The sequence below is a fragment of the Sceloporus undulatus genome, chromosome 3 (genome assembly GCF_019175285.1).
Source record: "Sceloporus undulatus isolate JIND9_A2432 ecotype Alabama chromosome 3, SceUnd_v1.1, whole genome shotgun sequence".
NCBI classification, from domain to species: Eukaryota; Metazoa; Chordata; class Lepidosauria; order Squamata; family Phrynosomatidae; genus Sceloporus; species Sceloporus undulatus.
Genome location: NC_056524.1, coordinates 244,432,291 through 244,459,082, shown reverse-complemented (window position 1 = coordinate 244,459,082; position 26,792 = coordinate 244,432,291). Strand labels below are relative to the sequence as shown.

Genomic DNA, 26,792 nt, shown 5'->3' with positions numbered 1-26,792 from the left:
GGTAAAATATACTGATAGTCTGGTCCCCTGTTTTGCCTTTGGCTCCACCTGCTACTAGTATGTAGCCCTTATTAACTTATCTGAAATTTATGTCTGGTCCTTAGGGCTTGCTGCAATGCTCCAGAAAGGGGTAAATTTTACACAAAACACCTGGGGCCATTTCACATTACAAAGTTATATAGCACATCAATTCCACTTTAACTGCCATGGCTGAATCCTATGGAATCCTGGGATATTATCTCTCAGGCTGAGAATTCTAAGTACTTCACCCTAAACTGCAAATCCCAGGATTCCATAGCATGTTGTAATAGCAGCTAAAGTGGAATCACAATGCTGAAACTACTGTAAGTAGTGTGAAAGGGCCCCAAGACAGAAAAGGGGTTTTCAGAGGGAACTCTAATTACTATCATGACTCTTCATCTTCCCAAGATCTTTGGCCTCCTCCCCTCTCCCCCATTTTTGTTACTGAAGGAGCTGTAGTAATGCTAGCTCCTTACTTTTCCCCCCCTCTTTCAACTCCAGTTATAAAATGGAAATACAGTAGGTCCTTGGTATTTGCTGGGGTTTGGTTCCAGGGTCGCCTGTGGATAGCAAAATCCACAGATGCTCAAATCCCATTATATACAATGGTGTGCCTTATATAAAATGGCAAAATCAAGGTTTGCTGTTTGGAATGTATATATTTTAAAATATTTTCAAGTCATGGATGGTTGAATCCATGGATAAAAATCCTGTAATAGGGAGGGCTGACTGTATTTAATAACAAAATGTGCTTTATTAGAAAGTTACTCTTAATAACACCTTGCTAGGACAGACTACATGCCTGCCTATTGCTGCAACAAACACTGAACAGATGAAGCTGTAGTTTCTTCAAGGCACTTGGGTGAAAGTAGGGCTTTGACCCAGACTGGTACTGTTGGGTGCAAGCTCACAAGTGCTAAGCTTACACATAGGAGAGCTGCACTGAGACTTATTTTCTCTGTAAAGCTACCTTATGATGCCATACTATATCAGATCACTGTGAACAGAAATGTATTTTTAATGTAGATTGCAGCCAGTAGAAAGGACTTGCATGGATAAATAAATGGTTTTGCTACCTTACATGAAGGCTGAAAATAATTTTAAATAAATTTAATTAAATTGAAAATGACAAAGCATATAAAACATATCATAAGATCAAGATTTTGACAACATCAAAGTTTTGGGTTTTCAAACTTAAGACCATTATTTTAGCCAAACAATACTGTGAGGGTCCTTAAGACCCAGAACAATCTGTTCCTCTCAGGTTACCACCACATAGTGTTTACTAAGTACAGGTAGGCAGTCGCCTACATAGCCAATGGTCAAGAATTGTGGAGAGCTGCAATCCAACATATTCAGAAGGTACCAAATTGTCATCACTACCTAGAAGGTAACCTTATTCTATATCATTGATTGATTTCAATGCTGAAAAAATACACACTTTTAAGAACAACTTTAAAATGAAAGAATAGATTTTTTTTTTCAATTGGCAAATAGGCATACAAATAATTGGTCATCTCAAGTAGTAGTGGTGGTAATAGCAATTTAGTTTACCTCTTCTGGAATCTCATTGCCAGGAGTTGCTGCAATACCAGTCATGAAGTCACTAGTAATAAAGGTTCGAATAACCACTGATCTTTGACAGGAAGGTTGTTTCTGTAAGGGATCTCGATCAAAATGCAACGGTGTCAAGATTACTGGCATCTGGCTGATTTTTCCAGAATAACCTTTAATAAAAAGAGCAATGCTACAATTAACAACATTGTTAGGCTGACCAAAAGAGAATGGTTACTATAGAAATAGACCCAGCTTGTAGGAGATTCATAACTCTACCAGCCTAACTCCTATCACAGGGGAGAGGGGGATGACAATTTGGACTATTACCAGCCCCTTGAAGGTACAAACGAAACTAATGGATAGTGTCAAGATAAGTTGTGCTCTAAAATATGTTTCAGAAACACTGCATGTTACACTAGGGATGTGACTTTAATTTAACATTCATGTCATTTGCTTTTTATTTTTATATGTTTTCAGCTATAAAATGAAGAAAATGCCATGTCCCAGGCAATTCAAATGTCCAAAGCCAGAATTCTATAGAATAAGGATCAGTTATGCAAACTTTTATTCTATTATCTTATACAAAGAATTGAATTATTTGGAAAAAAATCATTTGAAATGGTTGCCAAAAATAAATAATTGGAGTGTTGCAAACTTACAATAGACTGGACTGTTGCAAACATAGTAAACAAAACAAAAGCACATACTGACCAGACTCCCTGAGAATATTATGAGCCTCAAAATCAGCTTGCCGCAATGTACTGAGGACTCCTGTAGTCAGGAAAGTGGGAGTAACATCTGTGGGAGGTTCCTTGACTGGTGGGCCAAACACATAGACAACTCTAAGGAGAGAAGAAAATAGAGCATTAAATTGGAGCCTTTATATGGTCTTGGTTGACTGAATCTGTGTTCAAGCAATACAGCTAAATATACTGTCAGAATTCTGTAGAGCATTATGAACACTTGCTTTAACCAACCAGGCTAAGTTTTATTGCACTACTACTGGTTCCCTGTGAAATGTGTTCATTTACTTTTGTATCCTGTTTGAAAATTCTGTCCATGAACATTCAGAATACCCATAGTCTTTGCTCCAGTACTCAATTGCTCCCTTTTCTTGCTTTAAAATCCCTGCTATAAAAACAGTGCATGCAGCACTTAGAACTTTAACTCTGCTTAACTCCCCAGTATATGAGATGTAGACAGTGTTGTTCTGAACATTTTTAGTGGATTTATCTATTATAAAAATTAGCATCTACCTTTCCATGCTAGATAGAAATACAACCACTTTTCCCATCGAAATCACTAACAAGTATAAAAGGACAAAATTACAAATCAGGGTATTGGTCTGAAACCTGGGAAACCCCGGTTATAGTCTCTACAAAGCCATTAAACTCACTGGATATGCTAGTCAGTCATACTCTGTCAATCTGACCTGCCTAACAGGGTAGGTGGAAGAAAGTGAGGGTAAAGGATAGATACACCTGCCAACTACACTCACTGGAAGAAAGGCAGGATGTAAAATGCAACTAACAGATAGATAAAATAGATTAGTAAAGATTCCCTGGCCAAAGCTAACACAAAATAGCTTGCCGATGGCTTAAGGCACTGGGTAAAACTGGGAACCTGCAGCAGAATTTCTCTTTCCTCTCAATAGACCTTATTCAACAGTATAGTAAAAGGCATATAAATAAAGCAGTAATCTGTCCTCTTATGTAGCATTTTTGTTTTTACTTGTCATATGTAAAGTTGCCCTGAAAAAGCAAAATTTAAGTGAGCTACTGAACATCAATGTGAATGAATGAATGAATGAAATATTTATTTATATCCCACCTCTTCCGTTTTGGGGATCGAGGCGGGTAACAACATTATATAGTACGTAAAAATCGAACATTAAAACCCACAAAAACCCTGTCTAACCCTCCCACCGAAATTTAAAGTTACATAGTAGGACACAGTTAAAATATATAACAATACATCACAATTATTGCACAATCCGTGATGAAAGAGGTATGGAAAAGGTTCAATTGGTTCTGGGCAAATTTCAGTCTGGGAAGGCCTGCCGGAAGAGAAGGGGTTTTGTCTCCTTTTTGAAAGCCTCCAGTGAGGATAGTTGGCAAATTTCTTCCGGCAGGTCATTCCAAATTTTTGGGGCGGCAGCCGAGAAAGATCTCTGGGAGGTCATCGTCAATCTGGTCTTTCTTATTTGTAGGAGTTTTTTCCCGGAGGACCGGAGTGTATGGGGAGGACTATATGGGAGGAGGCGTTCCTTCAAGTAGACTGTGTATAGGTACCGGTTTATGTTGTGACACATGCGCGGTATGAGCCTGGCCAGGAACATTAGAGACTCCCAGTGTGGAGGATCTTTACTGGAGATCCCACATACATAGCTGTAAGATCGGCAATCACCCTGCAGAACATACAAACAAAACCAGTATTTTAAAGCACATTTTTCAAACGTTTGTGAACTGCATTAACTGTAACCATATCTAGGACCAGCAAAGATCTTAATTTACCTTTTAATTGGCTTGCACTGTTTAAAAAGAAAAATACTCCCCCCCTCCCATATTAAAAAATGAGATTTCCATCCACTCCTATTTTTGTTTTTCCATTTTTGCTTTTTCCTATTGGTCTCCACTCATTTTAAATATCACTCCTGTAGACTCAGCTTTACTAACCTGTACTCCCACAGTTTTGATTGGCAGCAAGAAAGCATTCAGTGAATGTAGACTTGTGATTTGCATTAATTTCTCCTGATCTTCCTCAGTTGTGCATGCTTTGACCCTCTGCAACAGTGTGTGAGGCTACACAAACAAAGCAAACAGGTTTTTTTAAAGTATCTATCTAAAATTTTAAAATATTAGCAGACTACATCTCATTAGACATTGAGTGGTCTGAATGGAGAAAGAAACTGGATCATAAGGAGGGTCATGGTAAAAGAGGAGAGATAAATTTCTAGCATGCAGACAGACCAAATCAGTGCCTCACAAGGTCTGGTCACAACTAAAGCACTTAAAAATCCTACTATTCACTACACAAAGATACAATCTGAGATGTATACACTTGGTGGGCACACAATGTACTTATACATGATATAAAGGAGAATGAAGGAAATGAGTTGTAAATTGCTAGGCTATGAAGAGTCAGAAGATGAAGAGAAAAGCTAGGAGGAGAAAAAAAGGAGATGAATGTTGAAAATATCCTTGTGGGAAGCAAAACTTCTTATAAACAGTGACATCACTAGGTGGTATGGTGGATGTGGCCTACATGGGGTGACACCCTAGAAAAGGGGTGACGCCTAGTCAGGCCTTCCTTATGCTGCGGGGTGACAAAGGGCAAGTGCACCTCTATCAGCATCACATCATTATAATCATCAGCAGTCTCCTCTGCACCCCTCCCAGCCTCGCTGCTGCAGAACCACTCTACTCACAAGAAGAACAGTGCCATGGCAACAAAGGAAAGGTTGAGTGTGGCCCTCTCTACCTTGCTGCCACAGCATCACTCTACTCACTCTACCCACTTTAACTGCCATAACAACATGCTGTAGAATCTTGGGATTTGCAGTTGAGGGTGAAAAGGAGCTGTGAAGCAGTGGTTAAAGGCCAGTACTGCAACCACAAGGTTGTGAGTTCCATCCCAGGGCTCCAAGGTCGACTCAACCTTCCATGCTTTCATAGGTTGGTAAAATGAGTACCCAGTTTATTGGGGTCAATTTGCTTACAGACTGTAAACTGCTTAGAGAGTGCTTGAGTTCACTGATAAGTGGTATAGAAATGTAAATGCTATTGCTATGATATACTTAGAATTCTCAGCCAGAGAGCTCTAGTGCCTCCCTAATTACAAACCCCAGGATTCCACAGCCACAAAAATTAAAAGTGGAATCTTAGTGCTACAACTGTGTGGTGTGAAATGACCCCAAGAGGAAAGAAAACGGTTAGTGATGTAACATAATCACATAGGGAAATAGTGAAAATATAGAGCAGTCAGATGAGAAGGCAGGCTTGAGGATTTCTTAATAAAAGAGAGGACTAGGAAATTATGTGCTACTTCCCAAAGAGGTTTGATTTTAATGTAAGTATGAGTAAAGTACTGTACAAACGTAGCCTGATTGCTTAAATTTATGTCCTTCAAGTCTACTTAAAATTACCTTTTTAACACTTGCAGAAAAGTCTGCTAAGATTTTCAAAATGTTGTTTGTTTCAGGAAAATCTTTACAAACGTATGGTTCTTCAGCACATATTACCCGAATTGCAAGGCCAGGACCTAAAATGCAATATTGCAACAGCATAATGTTACCAACAGGCAGCATACAAATCGTCAGTAATGTTAAAGAAATGCTACATGATTGCAAGCAGAAGCATGTTGGGTACAGCACCATTTACGGTATCTGTAATTGGCTTAGCAAAGTGCTGGCAAATACATACTACTTTGAGTTCTGAGGCATTTATGATTTCTTTACTATTTTTGCACAACAGAAATGCATTATGAATATACTCATTATGAAAAGTGGGGTTAGCTGTCTTGGCCCCTCTATGGTAAACATCTGCCAGAAGTTGATCATAGAATCATGCTGAAGGTCCTACAAATGCCTAGAGAAGTATTTTCTCGGATGGCCTAGAGATTCTTAGAGAGAACATATTAATCAAAACCGCAAATAATCAAATCCACAAAAGTCAAAGCCACAAATGTGGAGGGCCAATTGTGCTTTATTATTAGACCATCCAAGAAAGTACAAAATGTACCGTATTTTCCAGCGTATAAGTTTTTCCTAAAAAAATTACTTAATCATTATACAATTGAACAGTAGTGTCGTCTGCTACAGTTTGAATATAAGCTGTATGTACTTTGAGCAATCTTAATTGTAACTTATATTATTTATTTATTTATTTATTTATTTATGGTATTTATACCTCGTCCTTCAGCCCTAAAGGGTCTCAGAGCAGATTATTATTATTATTATTATTATTATTTAATTAGACGGTTCCCTGCCCTCAGGCTTACAATCTAAAAAAAAATGTAGTTACAGGTTCTCTCCAGCCTAATACTTTGCTGCTAGCCATAGCTATCAGAACATGTGCAACAATAGTTGATATTGTGTACAATGACTAGCAGCCTGTGTCTAAAACTATGTCAGGTTGATAGGAAAAGCTGCAACTATCCAGTTTCCGGATTCTGTGTATGGTGCCTTTTTAGCACATGTCTAACAAGCATTCATTCCTGCCCCTTCTAGTTGCAAGGGACCTTTCAAATCACTGTCAAGTAGAAGAAAGGTGATTTTCAGTGATCCAAAACATCAAACTTTCTGTCCAATAGAGTCCTATTTTGGCCCAAATCAGTATTTGTTATTTTCATACAGCAGAGGCAGTGAACTTGCCTTGGGTGGCTTGTCTTGAGCCAACTAGGAGTGAGTTCAAGAGTTAAAGCAAGGTTTTAAATTCATGTTTGTTGTAATGCTGATTTTATGTGTTGTACTCCCACCTCGATCCACGGGGAGAAGTGGGAAATATAAATAAAGATTTTATTATAAAAGATTTATTCTTATGTTTCCAACTACATTCATCCCTTCACATTTGCAGCTTTGATTATTCATGGATTTTGTTAATATGTTCTCTCTAGAAGTATCTAGGTCCTCCAGTGCAACTCTATGGTCAACTTTAACCAAAAGTCAAATAGAAGGACCTAGAGATTCCTAGAGAGAGCACTCCACTAAGCATTTGGAGCTCCTCCAGCACAATTCTACAGTCAATGATTCTATAATGATTATATTGTATGTCTTGTATTCTGTTTTTGTATTTCTTTTGCCTTGTTTTAACCTGCTTTGATCTACCCTGGAAAAGCAGGCTATAAATATTAATAATAATAATAATAATAATAATAATAATAATAATAATAATAATAATAATAGTTATTATTATTATAATCAACTTCTAGCAGATGTTGACCACAGAGATGCACTGGAGAACCTAGAGATTCCTAGAGAGATATTCTCTCAGGTAAAAACATAGTGTTTTTGTTATTTGCAGTTTTCCCATATTCACGGGGGTCCTGTGCCCCTAACTCTAGCGAATGTGGAGATACAAGTGTATTCACCACCATTTACCACACCTGCTCTCAACTCTCAAAATATTGACAATGGCTTGGATACAAAAAACAGGGAAAAAACCGCACAAGTGAAAGGAACATGTACCTTGGCAATGTTCCATGAACTACTGTGGAAGAAAGGTTCACAAATGCCATGACTACATCACATCATTAGAAGCAATGAATGACAAGAACAGTGCATTCAATTTCTAGGGCTAAAAAAAAAACCCTTAAGAGGGAGGTATTTTTCTAAGAGACACTCGTATGCTATGTCAGGAATAGCCATCCTGATGGTGGAAAAGACTTTATACCAAAGATTGGGAAAGGATTTAAAAAAAAATACAGCTCCCAAAATTACCTAACAATCACGGCCACTAGCCACAGTAGCACAGAGATTCCGCAAGATACATTGCAACAAAGGAACATTTCCAAGTTCTGCTATCTGCTGCTTCCTTATTGTGCTAGATGAAGGGTTTTATGGGTCTTGGTGAGTATCAATAACCTTATACCTGGGAATGGATGTCTTGAGACCAGCTCTTCAGGCAGACCTAGTTCTCTCCCAAGTACTCTTACTTCATCCTTATGAAAATCTTTTAGTGGTTCTATTACTTTGCCCTGCAAGGAAACACAATGCCATTTGCATTCAGGACCTCTCTTTGAAGTAACATACAACTAATGAGAAAAACTACTTTCTAATATAATACCATCAACACCAAGGCTGTAATTTAAACCTTGCCTCTACCACTCCAATGAAATGTCACAAACACCAAGAAAACAGCAAAGTGATTCAGAGCACTCAGTAGGGAGGCTAAGTAACTGCTGTCATATGGTATATGTACACATTTCATAAAATTAATGCAGTCTAGCTGTTCCACCCTCCTGCTGTCTTGCAAGCAGTAACAAAAATTCTGAGTTACATCTAAGACTGACTCTGAAATGGTTCTTCTATTTATTCAGCATAATAAATCTTTTTGTATGTGCACCTGTACACCAATATGCCTAGGTTGCTATTTATTTGCTTTAGGATATGAAGACACGCCCATATTTGAGAAATCTACACTATATGCACAGTTCAAAAGGAACTGGAGCATCCTGTAGTGCTGTTTATCAGGTAGATATACTTGTATATCTTATGAGTAGTCTGCAGGTGATTAGTAAAGGTTTTTGATTTCCTATTATTTAAGAAGCAACAACAAAATAATTTCCCAACCCCAATATGAAAATATGAAAGCTGTGAGGAAGTGGACTTTCTCCTGTTTAGGAAGAGACTGACTGCTCACTCAGTTAATATCCAGCACTCAAAACAAATTCTGTGTCTCATAACACTTAGAAAGGACTCTGTTCATTTACTCTTAGACAAGGGCAGCAACTTGCAATGGGTTTCGGGAACAATTTCCTGCTTCTGCACGCTTTTGCCAAAAAAATCCCCCTTTCCCAAAACAGTAACCCAGAAGTGGCTGGAAATCCACTTTTGGTTTTGGGGTGGGCAGGAATCATAAACAGTGCAGGGAGGGGCTGCAACTTATCCAAAAAGGTGAATTTTCTCTCAGAGGCCTCCAGTGAAGGCAATGCACTGCCCCATGCAGTGCTGGAGCTGTATTTTGCTTCCCATTCTTCCCATTCCAATTTGTATCTGGCTCTGATTGGAGGTTCTTGGTATTCTACTCAAAACAAAGTAGATCTGATAAGTATAAAACCTGCCTTTGGGCTCAGCACATTCAGTCGGACTTGAGATAACTGTAAAAAAGGGGATGCTACATTCTGTTTACCTCTTCTCTCAGTTTTCTGATAAGCTCTGTGTCATTGTGATGTGTCTTGATGACTTCTGCTTTGCCACTAGCCACAATGGAAGCACTCTCAATGAGATCAGGCCTCAAGGTGCCCTGGGCAAGGAAGACTTCCTCCGGTTTCAGGTTCATTTCTCCAATAACTTCATTAGCAATCTAGCATATGGGGAGGGGACAGGAGGAGACAGAAAACAAGATAGAGAAGAGGCTTCTCTGTAATTCAGCCAGCAAATCTTGTTGCTAACAAGTTTTCATGAATGCAGTCCTCAGTGTATGGTAAGGGATATTCATACGAACTTCAGCTGACTCAGTAGGAAGTGGAAATCTAATTACTGCTATTTATTTATTTATTTATTTATTTATTGAGCTTACTGTCAGTGTAAATTTTAAGAAACCTATGAACTCTGCAACACTGGGAATAAACAATGTTACTATATGACAATTCTATCGTGTTCATTTGTTTACATATAGGTCTCTGGTAAAGAGAAATACATGCTTTTTGTTTTGTCCGTAGACACTGCTCTAGAGAGACATATAGTATTTATGGATTAATGTGTGTAATTTTATTCACTGTGCCTCTATGGTATTTTTATCACATAAATAGTATTTTTGCAATGCTGGCAATAAATATGCCATTATAATGTGTTCAAGCTGCAAAAGAAACATCTTTCTAATGATGTAGGAATTCTTCTATAGGTATATGAGGGGGGGGGGGATTTGGAACTGGAGCATGAAACAAACCAGAAGCAATACAGTATTTTAAGTACTGGCTTTAATCTGGTGCCAGTGGAACATAATACTATTATTTCAATATACCCAAATTTAATGGATAGTGGGTGACCCCTACTGGACGAAAAGGTGGGCCATACTCAAAAGCCTATTCTGTTTCACTTGCCTAAAAATTTGAATCATGGCTAGGATACACATACACTCAGGGGCATTCCCTAGGGAGGTGCAGAGAGCACTGGGTGACACCTTAGAGGAGGATGAAAAGGTGTTTCCAAGACTCCCCTGCCAGCTACCCCCCTCTGCCAACCAGGGTGCTTCTAGGGTACACTGAGGGCTGTTGGCCAGGTCTGGAAAGGAAGATACCAGCAGCAGTAGTGGAGGCCATGGACTCTTCCGCTTTCACAAAATGAAAAGCATCCATAGCCTCCCCTGCTGCCACTGGCCAGACCTGGAAGGGCTGCTGGATAGTAACAGCAGCCCAACTCCAACAGCAGGCACTGGTGGAAAGGGGCTGCCTTCCAGGCCTGTGAGCCAAGCAGGAAAGAGCGTTGCTTGCCTCCATTTGCCACTCAGCCAGCAGATCTGCCAGACCCAGAAGGACTGCCAGGTAGCAGCAGCAGCACCTCATCTCCAATTACAGCAAAGATGGCCTGGCAAGAAGAGGGATGACTGGGGTGTGTGCCAAGCATGCTTGGGGGTGAGAGTATGAGTTATGGCACTGAAGTATGAATGAGTCGCACGTTAACCTTTGCCACTTAGCCAGGAGATTCACCACACTCGGAAGGGCTGTCATGTGGCGGCAGCAGTCCACCCCAACCATTAGCTGAAGGTGGGAAGGGTCTGCTAGTGCTGTTGCTGGCCAGGCAGGAAAAAACTCCCTTTCCCACTTGGCCAGCAAACCTGGAAGGGCTACATGGCACAGCAGCCCTCCCCACCCCCACTAGTGGCTGCTGGTCACAAAGGTCTGCCCTCTAGGTCTTCCAGGTTTGAAGAAGGAGATGCTTTCCAGGTCTAGCAGAGCTGGAAAGAGAGGCGACTGCATCTTCCATTCAGTCAGCAGCCCTGACAGACCCAAAAGGACTACCAGGCAACAGCATCACACCCATTATGGCAGAGGCAGCCAGGCTAGCAGAGGGGGGTGGGAGCTGTAGGCTAAAAGACATCTCTAGAGACAAACACTGCCTACACCTGCAAGGTGGGATAAACTGGTCTAAGCGGGTCTTGCTGTGGCAGCATAATCCTGAAAGCTGCTAGGAAAGACAGGGATATCACAATAATAAAAGGCCAAGAACTCCAGTAAACTTTGGCAACAGAATGGTTGAACAAAGATCCCTTAGATAACAAAATAATAGTGATTTTTTTAATATCACAATGGTGATGCTTAGGTTGTATTGTGTTCACATTTTTGAATAGGTGTACATCTGAAAACTCTGGGAAACACTGTACTGAACACAAAAGGACTTCTAAAAAAATCTGTATGCACAAAGGCTTGGATTGAGAAAAGCTTCCAAATCAGCAAGTAGGTTAGTTGGCAGAAACATATAAACTTATGTGTACATGCATAGACAAACACACACACACACACACACACACACACACACTTTTCTAATTAACGATTTGTTAGCTGCTCTGAGAGCACTTCTAAAGAGCAGGGTATAAATACAATTAATAATAATGATGATGATGATAATTGATAAAACAGGTACCTTCACAAAGGTGTCACCAATAATTTTGCGTTTTTCCTCAGGACTTGTAGTCATATTCAGTGTTTTACTGATCCTTTTCCGTGGAGTTCTATCTTCTTCAGAAATAGGCAGAGTTGTTGTACCATTGTAGAACCAGTGAGCTGCATTTACCACTGCACAAGGCACAAGATTTGTTGTTGTTGCAAACATTTCTGAAAGGATTTCAGAACTGCTACATTGAGGTTCTCTCATATTCTTTTTCAAGAATTTGGCATGGGTCAACTAATTCTACCAAGAATTTGTTTCACCAACCAAGCATTCTTCTAGTTCTTTCCAATATGCATAAGTTTTATTTACTGAAAATTCCCACCAATGGCACTACGTTTCTGTGTTGGTGGGAGTGTGTTCCAGTGAGGCAAGAGCTTATGCTGATGGTAGAGTCCTCCATGTCAGACAGGCTTTTGCTGAGGAACCAGAGTAAATGTGCCAAACAGCCACTGGGCAGCAGCAGTAGTAGGGGGTGGCACAGGCAGAGGATCTCTCAGAAACAATGGTAGTGGCACCAAACTAGCACTTGTTAGTACATGGTAAATCCCTTTTTAATGCCTTTTACCATTAATACCCTACCAGGAAAAAAATCCAGAATGAAAGCAGAAAGAGTGCCAGAAGATGGAACTCCCAGGACAGATAGCACCCAACAAGCTACTGGAATATAGCAGACTACTACAAGTAGTGCTGTGGTTAATGATGCAACTGAACTCAAGCAGAAAGGACATTCAGCTGGTGACACACTGGGAGGTGAAAGGAAAGTCCAAAACTCCACAACACAAATTATAGGAACATGGAATGTGAGAAACACGAATCAGAGGAAGTTAGACATAGTAAAACAAGAAATGAATGTACAAACATTGCAATATTTGGTGTGATTGAGCTAAAGTGGACAGGAATGGGACATTTGGAGTCAATTGCATCATGTTTTGCTTAGGAAATGAAAAGAAGAAATGGGATGACATTACTATTGAGGAGAGATGTAGCAAAAGCAGTCAAAAGATACAATGCAAAGTGTAACTGAATAATATCAGAAAGACTTCATGGAAAACCCATCAATATAACCATAATCCAAGTTTATGTTCTAACTACAGAGGCAGAAGAAGAATTTGAAAGGCATTATGCTGGAGGAAACTGATCACACACTAAAACAGTACTTCTTGTTAATCACAGGTGATTGGAATGCAAAAATAGAAAACAGAACAGAATAAAAGATTGTAGGAAAATTTGGCTTGGAATCAAGAAATGAAGCAGGAAAGTGACTGACTGAATATCACAAGGCAGCAGTTTGCACACTGCAAACACATTCTTCAAGCAACCAAAGCGGTGACTCTATATTTGGACATATTTAGACCATGAACTACTAATAGCAAAAAAAGCTACAGAAGAACACTAAATCAACCACCATGCCAAAATATAACCTGAAGAACATTGCCATAGAATGTAGATATAACGTAAAAAAATAGATTTGCACTAATTAGTCCAATTGACCAGGAGCTAGATGAACACTGGACTGAAGCCTGGGACATTATCAGAGAAGAATGCAAAAAGACACTATCTGCAACCAAAAAGAAAGAGAAGACTCAGTGGATGACAGATGAAACTCTTCTAATAATAATAATAAATAATAAAATTTATTTATGTTTCTCCGCCTCTCCCAGTGGATTGAAGCAGGGTTACAGACTAAATAAAAGCACAAGGTGTTTACCTCAAAATTCAATTAAAAGCAGCTAAGAACAATAAAATATCCAACATCAGACAATAACAATAGCATCAACAAGCAAGGCAGGGATCATACACAGACAGGGGCATATCATTCATATCATATCAGGGGGGTATTCATATCAGGTGGGGTATGCTCGGCTAAAAAGCTCAGTTTTAACTGCTTTTCTAAATGTTTCTAATGAGGCCGCCGAGCAGATCTTCTCAGGAAGACTACTCCAAAGTCTTGGAGCCGTTGATGAGAATGCTCTTTGTGAAGTAGCAACATACTTAGAGGTTGCTATTTCCAATAGGTTCTTACCCGATGTTCTAAGAGTGCAGGGTGGATTATATACGGAGATGTGGTCCCATAAGTATCTCAGGCCCAAGCCATGTAGGGCTTAATAGGTAATAACCAACACCTTGTATTGTGCCCGGAAGCAAATAGGGAGCCAGTGAAGATCTTTTAAGATAGGTGTAACATGGTCGAACCTTGATGAACCAGTGACCAATCTGGCTGCCATATTTTGCACTAACTGAAGCTTCCTAACTTGGTACAAGGGTAGCCCCATGTAAAACGCATTACAGAATTCTAGACAAGAGGTTACTCTAGCAGTAAAGGACAGACGAGAAGCAAAAATAAAACAAGAACAAAAGAACAAGAGATCTCTTCTACAAAATCTACAAGATTTTAACTATAGGAGCCATTCCAAGGCAAAGGAATCTTTCCAAGAATCCTTCCTCTCCTTCACCAGAGATGTGCCTTTCTCATACAACTTCAAGTGTCTCCCTGCACAACATTGTTTCTTCTGTTAATGGTTCCAACTTTCAGCCAAGTCCTGACAAAGCTTAAGCAAGCTACTCTTTGCAGCCACTTCTCCCCCACCATCATGTGTTCCAGTTCCTTCTTCTAGTCAGTCAGTCTGTTCCAAAATGGTATCGCTCCAAGCCACAAAAGCAATGCCCTGCACCCAAGCCTCACAAGAGTTTCCCAACCTCCACTTCTAGAAAAAAAAGTAGCTAAGGGAGTGACATGGGGATACGAAGAGCAGAAGACATCAGCACACAAAGCGATCAGCAAGGCTGTGCTGTGGTTTTAAGGGACCCTGAAAAGACGTTTTATGCAACTTTCTTTCTCGCAACAGTCCTAAAGGCTGTTGGTTCCCCCTATCTTTCTTGTGCATCAATACTGAAGCCTCCCCGGTGCGCCCCTTTTTGCCTCACTGCCTCCCTGGATTTTCCACCACCCCCAGGAGGGGCATACTGCCCATTTGGGGAATCACTGGTATAGTGGTTTGAATGCTAGATTACGACTCTAGAAACCAGGGTTCAAATCCCTGCTTGGCCATAAAAACCCACTGGGTGACCTTGGGCAAGTCACACTCTCTCAGCCTCAGAGGAAGGTCAAACCCTCTCTGAATAAATCTTTCCAATTAAACCCCATGATAGGTTCACCTTAGAATTATCATATGTCAGAAATAACTTTAAAACACACAGCAACAACAGTGTAAATACCTTTAACTTGAATTCCCAGTTTTTTTAGTGCCTCTTCTACAGACTGACTTTCCCTCTTCCTCATGAATCCATTATCTATGTGCACTGCTATCACTTGGTCTTGATCCAAAGCACGATTCAGTAATGCTGTACATACTGTGGAATCCACACCTCCACTAAGTAAAACCTGAAAAGGTTGAGAAAAAGAGAGAAAGCATTCAAGTAAAATTCCACAATTCAAACAGAGCAATTCAATTGCTTCATTGTTTTTAATTGTTTTATAGCATACAACTCACAATACAATGATGTTACTGGCCAACAAGTGAGGAAAGCACCCCACATTTTAGAAAAGCCATATTGCTCCATCATGAGAACTGAAACTACATAAGTATTATATTCAAAAACAACTCTTATTAACAGAAAAAGGAAATGTGGGTCAAACGTTCAAATCTTACCAAAACCTTTGATGATCCTACTTTCTCTTTGATATCTCGAATGCACTCCAATTCTCTATTTTGAACGGTGAATGTTCCACTGCACCCGGCAATATCATAAAGAAAGTTTTTCAGCATTATTTTTCCATTCACTGTAAGGCTAACTTCAGGATGAAACTGTGCCCCATACAGTTTTTTAGATTCATTTGCTATAGCTATGGAGGTATCAAAAAGAAGTTTATTTATAAATTATATTTGTATGACAAGGGATGACATAAATAGAGAAGGAGTGATTAAATAAATGATAAAACTAATTAGAGGAAGGCCTTTGTTAAAGTACTGTTAGAATGTGTTTTTTTCCCTGCCAAATATAAATATACATGCCATCTTACTAAATTATTATAAATATTTCCTATCAGAAACAGACCAAGATGTTCAAAGAAAGACAACTTGATAAACCCCAATAAACCCAATAAAAGGCATTTAAACATTTAATTTCCTGAATACATTGTTCTAATTCCAATTGGTAGTCCCAACTAGGTGTACTGTATCAATTGGAACTTGATAAGCCAACAGTTATGTGGGTTCCAGTGACTAAGTGGATATAATAATAATAATAATAATAATTATTATTATTATTATTATTATTATTATTATTTACTTATACCCTGCTCTTCAGCCAAAAGGCTATCAGAGCGGCTTACAAATTGTTAATTAGACAGTTCCCTGCCCTCAGGCCTACAATCTAAAGAGACAAGACACAAAAGGAGAAGGAAATGGCAGTGGGGAAGGGGGAAAGTCCAGCAGATCTTCTCCAATTTACCAATTGGACTTAGGTTTTTGTTATATTTTCTCAGGTCACAGCTATTGCTCTGGACTCTGGAAAGAAGTAACTGCTTGTAAACACATAATAGCATCATCATCATCAGGCACAAACTACAACAAGGTTGATCCATCATCACAGCTAGGCCTGCTAATGCCACCCACCGCAAACCCTGTCTTTTCAGCCAAGCAATGCCCCAACCCAAGATGCCACATATCAGGGCACTAGCAAATGATGGTTGTAGCACTCTTCCAGTTATAGGGCACACTGAAAACAGACAGCTGGAGAGAACCCATGTCGTCCTGCTGCAATTGCTTTTCTCAATGCGCTCACAACCAGGAGAGAACTACTGTCACCACTTCCCAGTGCTTTGATCTGCAGTGCCTTGGAAATCCTTTGGCTAGGGTGCTGCCTGGCTAAAAAAATAGGTTTTTTTTTTGGGAGGGGGGGCATGTTTGGTCATCAATGGCTATAAATGTGAATTCCAAAAGTTATGAGATCATATGTCTGCCTTACAATCTTATAACTACTGAATAGAGTGCCAAACAATTGTTTTAAACATAACTTTTACAAATATCCGCTAAACATTAAATATGTAAAGATTTTCACTTGTGCAAAATGCAGCTTTAGCGAAAAGTAAATTGTTTTTTAAGTAAGTAAATCTTCCTAAAAATTCAGGTGCAACATTCAGGTCTTTATTTTTCAACTCACAGTGGAGAGACACTACAAACTGAGAATGTGTGTATTTTGTTTGATAGATTTAATTTTTAGTGTATGAAAGATTTTAATAAAAACAATAGAAAATAAAATCGGAATCAATCACCACACTGTTCAATTTCTGCTGAATTTTCCATATTTTTAAAAACATGTTCAGCCTAGAGTTTATGAAGAAAAATGTTTAGCGTTAAATTTACTGAAACACATTCGTACATTTATTAGACAGATTCCTTATGAGGAAATCAAATATTTAAATGGAATGCAAAATCTATACCTGCTATAACATTTCCAGACTGTGCAACAACTTTGAATCCATCTGCTACCTTATCTACACTATCTCCATGTGTGAGCAGGACAATCTCTTCTTTCTGAAGTCCTCTAAAAACAGAAATACAAGAACAGGATGATCAAACAAAACAACAACATTGTCAATATAGAATTACAGAGTTAAAGGGGCCTCATGGACCATAAAGTACAACCTCCTGTTCATTGCAGGAAATCCAGGTACAGCATCCCCAGCAGGTATCTATCCAACCTCTTACGAAGACAACCAGAGGAGGAGACCTCTTAAGCTATTGATTCCATTGGCAGACTGCTCTCATTGCCAATAAGTTCTTTACAATGTTCAATTAAAAATGTACTCTCCTGTAACTTAAAGCCATTATAGTTGTTCCTATCCTACGGGGCCACGGAGAACAAACCAGTCCCCTCCTCTCTGTGATAGCCCTTTGAGGTATTTAAAGAGTACAATCATGTCAACCCACAGTCTTCTCTTCACCAAACAGAACATGATCAACTCCTTCAACCTGTCCTCATGTGTTTTATTCTCCATATTTCTTATCATCGTTGCCCTTCTCTGAATGTGCTCCAGCTTGTCTATATCCTTCTTAAAATGAGGTGGTCAAAGCTAAACACAGTATACCAGATGAGGCCTAACCACTGCAGAGTATAGAAGGACTATTGCTTCCCTCAACATGGAAATTATGCTTCAATTAATAGGCAGGTGAAAATAGTATTCACTTCTTTGCTGCAGCATCACACTGCTGGCTCAAATTCAATTTATGATCAAAAATAATCCCAAGGTGTTTTCCACATGTAGTACTGCTAAGCCATGTATCCCCCCCGCCCCCATGCCAACCTACACCTGTTCATTTAGTTTTTGTGGCCTAAATATAGAATTTTTTATTTGTCTCTACTGAGTTTCATTTTATTAATTCTGCTCAATTCTAGCTTATCAGGGTCTCTTTGAATTCTGTTCCTATCTTCCAACATTGCCTGGAAGACAATTTCATTGTCCAAAAGGTGGAAGAGGCAACAAGGGGATCAGCTATTTTGGATCTGATCCTAACCAACAGGGATGACTTGGTTAATGGCGTGCAAGTGGTGGGATCCTTAGGTGGAAGTGACCATGTTCTCCTGGAGTTTGTTATACAGTGGAAAGGAGAAGCCAGGCATAGTCAGACATGCATTCTAGACTTTAGGAGAGCAGATTTCAGTAAACTTAGAGAAGTATTGAGGGTGATCCCGTGGTCAGAAATACTAAAAGATAAGGGAGTTCAGGACGGATGGGACTTTCTCAAAAGGGAGATACTGAAGGCACAATTTCAAACAGTTCCAGTGAGAAAGAAAAAATGGGAGGTGTCTCAAGAAACCAGGACGGATGACTAAGGAACTTTCAACTGAGCTAAGTTTTAAACGGAACATGTATAAGAAATGGAAAAGGGGAGAAATCACGAAAAAGGAATTCAAAGAAACAGCAGGCATGTGTAGGAGTAAAGTCAGAAAAGCTAAAGCACAGAATAAACTCAGGCTTGCTAGAGAGGTTAAGAACAGTAAAAAGGGATTTTTTGGATATGTCCGCAGCAAAAGGAAGGAGGAGGAAATGGTAGGGCCACTGCATGGAGAAGATGGCAAAATGCTAACAGGAGACAGAGAAAAGGCAGAATTACTCAACACCTTCTTTGCCTCAGTCTTCTCAGAAAAGGGAAAAGGTGCGCAACCTGAGGATAATGGAGCAGAGGACAGATTAGGGGAATTTCAGCACAGAATAAGTAAAGAGATAGTAGAGGAATACCTTGTTCATCTAAATGAATTTAAGTCGCCAGGACCAGATGAACTACATCCAGGAGTATTAAAAGAACTGGCAAATGTAATATCAGAGCCATTGGCAATAATCTTTGGGAACTCCTGGAGAACAGGAGAAGTTTCAGCAGACTGGAGGAGGGCAAATGTTGTTCCCATCTTCAAAAAGGGGGGAAAAAAGGATCCCAACAATTATCGTCCAGTTAGTCTGACATAAATACCAGGAAAGATTCTGGAGCAGATAATTAAACAGAGAGTCTGTGAACATCTAGATGGCAATTCCATAATTACAAAAAGTCAACATGGGTTTCAGAGAAACAAGTCATGCCAGACAAATCTGATCTCTTTCTTTGACAAAATTATCAGCTTGTTAGATGAAAGGAATGCTGTGGATATAGTATATCTTGATTCTAGTAAGGCCTTTGACATTCAAAATGACCTGACTAGACTAAAAAGCTGGGCGAAAGCTAACAAAATGAAATTCAACATAGAGAAATGTAAGGTACTGCACTTAGGGCAGAAAAATGAAATACACAGATATAGGATGGAGGACACCTGGCTGAATGAGACTACATGTGAAAGGGATCTAGGAGTTCAAGTAGACCACAAATTGAACATGAGTCAACAGTGCGATGCGGCAGCTAACAAGGCCAATTAATTTTAGGCTGCATCAATAAAAGTATAGTGTCTAGATCAAGAGAAGTAATAGTGCCACTGTATTCTGCTCTGGTCAGGCCCCACCTGGAATATTGTGTCCAGTTCTGGGCACCACAATTCAAAAAGGACATTGAGAAACTGGAGCGTGTCCAAAGGAGGGCGACTAAAATGGTGAAGGGTCTGGAAACCATGCCCTATGAGGAACGACTTAGGGAGCTGGGGATGTTTAGCCTGGAGAAAAGAAGATTAAGAGGTGATATGATAGCCCTGTTTAAATATTTGAAGGGATGTCATATTGAGGAGGAAGCAAGCTTGTTTTCTGCTGCTCCAGAGAACAGGACCCGTTACAATGGATGCAAGCTCCAGGAAAAGAGATTCCGCCTCAACATTAGGAGGAACTTCCTGACAGTAAGGGCTGTTTGACAGTGAAACAAACTCCCTCGGAGTATAGTGGAGTCTCCTTTCTTGGAGGTCTTTAAGCAGAGGCTGGATGGCCATCTGTCAGGGATGCTTTGATTTGGATTTCCTGCATGGCAGGGGGTTTGACTGGATGGCCCCGTGGCCTCTTCCAATGCTACGATTCTATGATTCTATGTTAAACCACTCCCAGCTTTGTAACATCTGCAAACTTCATAAGGATTCCCTCCGCCCCATCATAAAAGTGTTGAAAGGTAATGGCTCTAGGACTGAACCCTAGGACCTCCTTTCAGTTTGAAGCGCAGACACTGATGATGACTGTTTGATCATGTTTTTCCAATCAATTGTGGCTCCATCTGACAATGTTACCATCTATTCCATACTCTATTGATTTGCTATTCAAAATATTATATAATCCTAACATTTATCAACTTAAAACAGTTCAGATGCTAATAAGTTACATAATAGTTTAAAGTGTTTCAGTTAATTTTTTGCGTGATTTGAAAGAGTATTAAAAAAGGATGTTGTAAAAAGCATCCTTTATAATCCAATACCATCTCCAATCCACCCTCACCTTTCCTTTTTGTAACCACAATATTTGCATACCTGAACAGTGAACACATGTTATCTACAGTAATGCTGAATACTCCATCTTCTCTAACATCTTTCTTGTGTACTGTACCTCCAAATACCTTATTCATCATCTGTGAAAAACAGAAAAGCTATTGAGTTACCACAATTCAGTTACTGTTAAACTGCTTCCATCTGCACTGACATCATTGTGCACAAACCAGCCAGGAATCAGATAATTTGATCAGTGCCCTAGAAACCCGTAATCTGTGATAAAACTGCAGATATTTCTGTATATTTACTTCAATACTGCTAACAGAGTTGAGTGAGCCACCCCTTCTTCTGCTCACCTGCACTACATCTCTCTTCATCACTGTGGACCTGTCACTTCATTCTCATAAGGGCAGAGAAGAAGAGAAACAAAATATAATCCCTGCAGCATTCATGGTTTCATGTCGTGCTCCTGCCCTTCTTTAATTTTCACTAACATTCTGCAGAGGTGATTGGTTATTTAAACAATTACTAACAACAGTCTGTCTACTCCCATTTCTGCAGGTGAAAAAGAGCTAGGTTCAGTGAGACATGTTTATATTTCTGAGGAGCCAGAAACCCTTTGTTTCTTGACTGAGAAAAAAATTCAAACATAAGAATTATTAATTTAGCTTCTCCTTTTTAGCATCCAATTGCAGACATGATGGGCAGGTTCACACATAGACTGGAATTTTATTAGTGCATCATGCTCACAAGGGAACACCTGGTAGAGAATCATCTTGCAAGTCACTTCATGATCACCAAAACCAACCACTACTGATTATAAATGCCTTCGTCTTATCTTCAAGACCTATTTCGGCCTTTTGGCTAAGATCAAGTGTGTAGACCTATTTAAATAAAATTTTCTTCTAAATTATTAACATTCTTGTGGAGAGTAAAGATGCTTGATGTGCCATTCACAATCTCTGCCAGTCCACTATGTAATCAACTGCAAAAGAAGCCTGCTGAACATGTAGACTGCGCTAAGGATATAATGCTTCCTTTCTACAGACATGTTCCTAATACAGGGATAGGGATCTTGGATGGGGTGGGGGGGACTTTGAGGGCCAAATACCAGTTTCAGAAAGGTCTCAGTGGACACATTCCAGCATTCTGTAGCACTCAGGGCTGACAGTACAGACACATGAGCAAGGCCAAATCTAATTTTCACCAGTCTGAACATTTGCAAAAGCAACAGCTCAGGCACACCATCAAAGCATAGATCAATTCTACACATGTCTAATTAGGAGGAGGCCCCAGAGAAACAGCTTCAGCCAAAGCTCAGTTTCATGCAACAGCTTCCCAGGTTTTAAACAGCTTCTTATCTCTGACCACTGACTGGAAAGAAGAACAGTAGAAGTTTGCAGACAGTTGGGGAAACCTGTGACTACATCCAGCCTAGGTGTTGGAATTTCCTTATATTGGCCCTAATACATAGGCAGTGTTGGACCAAGGAAAACAACAGCAGGGGGTGGGACCAGCACATGTGGCCTTTCCAACTTTTCTATATGTGCTGCTAATCATATAAAGATACAAGTGCCTGATTAGGCCTTTTTAAATAGATGCATAGTAAGACTATTTCTGGACTATATTACTGAGACTGCAGGTGAGAACTTACACAATTGCTCTTCCTCCTTAAGAATTCCCTATACATAGAGCAGGAGTGGGAATAATTCATCCTATGGGCTTCATGCAGTCTAGAGGGGATCCAATGTGGCCCTTAGGACCACGGTGTCCCCCTAAAGGCCCAAGCCTCCCAAAATCTCTGCTGGAAGAATAGTTTCCCATCACAAACAGAAAAAAAAAAAACCCTCAAAAAGTCAAACAGCCCAAAAGACAAGAGATACAACATCACTTCTGGTCCCACAAAATGGCAGCAACAACCAGGTACTATGTTTCTTCAAAGCTCTGAAGAAGCTAAAAATTGTCCAGTATAATTCTCTAAAATCTGAAGCATGCCAGCCTCCAACACAGTGAAACTATATAAGAGAACATATGGTCCAAACACTAGTCTGAGCTAGAGCAAATCCATTGCCTTACCAAGTCAATTCTTACATATATCCCACTGATACAATGGGGCCATTCTAACTGGCACTGACAAAATAATTTAGCCATACGGTCTGATTAGTACAACCCAGAAAGATTTTCCGTATCATGTGCTAGTCACAGGTTATGAGTGCATCTAGAGATGAAAGACAATATGCACTAAACACATGAAAATGTACAAGTGATTATTATGCATGGTTCTAAGAAACAGCTTCTTTATGTGATCTGTATTATAAAGCAAAAGGATACCATTCCACTTTGTTAATACAGTGTTCAGACAGATGTGAAAATGCTGAACATTATTCTTTCAACATATCATAGAAGATTATCTGTCGTCTTGGACCACCATTTTTATCTTGGATTACAAACTACAATACACAAACAGCAGACTTCCCCTTGCACGTATAAGCATGACTATGGCAGTCAGCAATTTCAAAGCTTGCTTTATTATTATTTCTCACTATATTGTATTTGATCTCTCGTGAAACCTTACTATTTGAGGGAGTTCTGTTTTGACATGGCATTTATTGCGCTTGACTGTTTCTGCATTGTTATAACAAATTTTAAGCAGATGCGTTTTGATGTTTCAGAGCTGAATAGAATCTGCAAACAGTCTTGCACTAGCTCACTTAGGATCACACCCTGGGGCTGGGTCTGTTGTTTGGATTTGTGCACTACTGTGGAGCAGCTTCAGTTCCCAGTACAGGACCAATTTCTATATTCATATAGACAGAAGCTACCTTTCTTTCTCTGAACTTACTATAGATTTTTCAAGAACTTCCAAGTCTCACAGTTTGTCCTTGTAAAGAAACCAGCCACATCTTATAGAAAACATGTTTTTTAAAAGTTGGCCACAAACATTTTTCAGCTTTTTGTCTTGTTCTCAGAAAAACATGAGTTCCTTCACTTGCTGGATTCCTTAGGATTCAACAAGTTTTTGACCTTCAGTCCATCCTGGGAGACATACAGTAGGAAAATTTACCTTCATTTATTTATACCTTCAGTTATCTGAATTTGTGTACTGTTGTCATATATTGTTCTCTTAAGGATACATCCCATTTTAGTCACAACTGGAGTAGACCACTGAAATGAACAGGTCTTGTTAGGCAATACTAACATAAGTTCCATTGATTTAAATGAATCTGTTCTGCTGTGGAATAAATTTATTCTGTTCTGGTTGATCCATCCTTCTGAACCCTGCTGTTTTCTTCTCCTTGTGTTCATACTTTTATTTAAATATACTAATTGAAGAGCTTGTTCATATTCTGTTCTGTTCTACCTTCCTTATTTTTATTCTAATTCTAGGTCCAAAACAGACCAACAGTAAGCACCAGCTTGGGGGCGGAATGGAGGTGTGGGGTTTAGATGACGCCACTCCCAAGCTGGCGTCACACCGTCTGCCCAACCAGATGGTGGATAGCATTGTGGTGCTCCAGTAGTGCAGTATTTATCCATCACAGGAGTGCTGCAAGGCGGCAGCGGCAGCAGAAAGCATCCTTTTGCTGGCTCAAAAAGGAGTGGCATTTTGCTGCCTCTTTTTGAGCCATCAAAAAGCCAGATCAGGGCCGTGGCATGAGGTTGCCACAGTCCTGATCCAGCTTTCTGCAGAGCTTGAAGCTGCCCCTTCAGGGCCACCTGTCTTGGCCCATACTTTCTCCAAATCATGCTGTCAGTGAATTTTAGAAACTGATTTTTCCCAGTTTCTTTGCCATTCTTCTTTCAGTTTTCACTTTCGCTCTCACTCTCTTTGGACTAGGTTTCTAAACCTTTCAAAAAACTTCAGTCTTGTCAGCTCTCAGCTTCTCTTCTTTCTATGCTTCCATCACCAAATCCCTAAGATCTTCTTACTACAGTTTTTTTCTTCCTTACTCTTATACTTTAGGGTTCCTTTTCCTTCTGTCTTCTTCAGACTACTTCCTTCCAACTTTAGTGGCCTCCCTTCAGCTGCTTTCATTCTTGCTGTAAAGTTGCTGAGTATCCCTGGCACAAATTTCATTATTTGTTTTAATTTATTATAAATACAGTTTTAATCCTATTTCTATGCTTTATAGAGAGAGTTTAGATGCTGCCATCTTATCATCTTTGTTTCCACAAACTCCCTTTTCTCCAGACTACCTGAACAACTAATGAGGGGTTTCCCCCATTTCTTATTATAACTCTCACATACTAACAGCAATCTCAGTTTCCAGAATTCCAGTTCTTAGGTTGGCAAAACAGCTACCTCCCTGCCTCCTTCTTCCAAAAAGAGTCCAATGAAGACCAGCATGTTCAGCAAATACAAAAGACTGAATGAGTTAAGTAGGAGGGAATAGAATGTTGTGGATTGCTCAGAACCACTCCAATGCATTCTGCACCATTTTATTGCAGGTCATATTTGCATATTCTAACAGCAATCTCAGCTCTTCAAATGCTGACTATTAGATAGACGAAACAACAAAATTTAAGCACAGTAAGGCTTGGAAAAATTCCCACTGTTTTAAGTACCAAGGTTCTTGAGAAAAAATTCAAAGGTTCCTTTTGACAACAACAAAAGTCCAGTAAGGAGTGAGTATGCTCAATGTCCCAAGTCTCTACTGATTTTGTTTTATTTAGGGTGCAGTGTTGCCAATTTCGCGACTTTCACACGAAAACGGGGACTTTTCAGAGCTTTTCGTGTGATTTTCGCGCCTTGCTCTAATTCAGTGCCTTTTCCGTGCCTTTGGCCAGTTTCAGCTGCAGCCTGCTGCAGAGCAACCAAAACCCTTTGGAGTGTAACAGTTTTCAGCCAAGAGGGCTGGAGAAAACTCTCTCTCTCTCTCTCTCTCTCTCATGGCTCCCTCTGAGAGCCAGGACGGAGCAAGCCCGTTTGGAGGAATAGTTCAGCCAATCAGAGAGAGGACAGTGATTATTGCCCCCCCCCTCAGGCATTCTCAGGCTCCAGGGGCAAAAGTGCTGGAGAGAGGCAGGGAGTGAGGGATCTTGGCTGGTTTCTCAATTGCCTTGGATTTCCAAGTAAGACATAAGTTTCAAGGCACACAAAGGCAATTCCTGATAATGGTATCATGGCTTGATGTTGTGGACTTCTGTGTGTGCCTGAGAGGGACATTTGAATTTCTGAATTCCTGAGCTTGGGCAGAGTGCCTCAAGCTTACCTCTCAGGGTTGTTGTTGTACTGTGAGGACCATTTGGGTTGTGTGATGTGAATGTAATGTCCCTGTGTGTGTGTGTGTGTGTGTGTGTGTGTGTGTTAGTGATTAAATATGCCTCTGAGCATGGGCAGAGCACCTGGTCAGTTGGCACCCCTGCTGCCCTGTCTTCCAAGAATTTGGTTTGTGGCTCTCTTTTCGTTCCCTTTTCCATTGCCATCCATACTGCAGAAATAATCCAGTTTGGCACTGCTTCTAACTGCAAGGCTCCCTGTGATGATGGGATTCTGGGCAAACCACCAAGCCCAGAATTCCATGCATGGAGCCCTGGCTGCCAGTAAAAGCAGTGTTTCAACATGTCACAACAAACTACAATTCCCAGGATTCCCTGGTCTGACAAGGGAATTGCCTCCACGCTTCCAGATCACAGCCCCAGAGAATGAGTCTACAGGATATCAGTGTTGCCAATTTAAGTCCATTTCTTCAGCTGCATTTGGATTTAATAATGATAATAATAATGGTGATGATGATAGTGAGATAGATCTTGTAGCACCTTTGAGTCTCACTGAAAGAAAAGTTGGCAGCATGAGCTTTCCTAGACTTAAGCGTATTTTCTCAGATGCATGGGAATTGTAGTTCATTGTGGCACCAGAGCTCTTTCTCACAAAACTACAATTCCCAGGGTTCCCTAGCACTGAGCCAGGGCAGTTAAAGCGGTCTCAAACTGGATTATTTCTGCAGTATGGATTGGACCTTGAGCATTTTTAATAACGAAGGTCCAAAACACTGCA

At 40.0% G+C, this 26,792-nt stretch overlaps 1 protein-coding gene across 1 annotated transcript in view; it reads right to left on the bottom strand.

The window, feature by feature from the left end:
• GMPS (guanine monophosphate synthase) overlaps window positions 1–26,792 on the bottom strand; it is a 63,971-nt gene that overhangs the window by 1,560 nt on the left and 35,619 nt on the right. The window contains exons 4-15 of the mRNA XM_042457959.1: window positions 20,837–20,934; window positions 17,349–17,452; window positions 15,556–15,749; window positions 15,122–15,287; window positions 11,879–12,030; window positions 9,426–9,599; window positions 8,166–8,271; window positions 5,723–5,838; window positions 4,254–4,379; window positions 3,870–3,985; window positions 2,290–2,420; window positions 1,576–1,748 (exon numbers count right to left, since the gene is read on the bottom strand). Coding sequence (XP_042313893.1) covers window positions 1,576–1,748; window positions 2,290–2,420; window positions 3,870–3,985; window positions 4,254–4,379; window positions 5,723–5,838; window positions 8,166–8,271; window positions 9,426–9,599; window positions 11,879–12,030; window positions 15,122–15,287; window positions 15,556–15,749; window positions 17,349–17,452; window positions 20,837–20,934 — 1,656 coding nt within the window. The remainder of the gene's footprint in view (window positions 1–1,575; window positions 1,749–2,289; window positions 2,421–3,869; window positions 3,986–4,253; window positions 4,380–5,722; window positions 5,839–8,165; window positions 8,272–9,425; window positions 9,600–11,878; window positions 12,031–15,121; window positions 15,288–15,555; window positions 15,750–17,348; window positions 17,453–20,836; window positions 20,935–26,792) is intronic.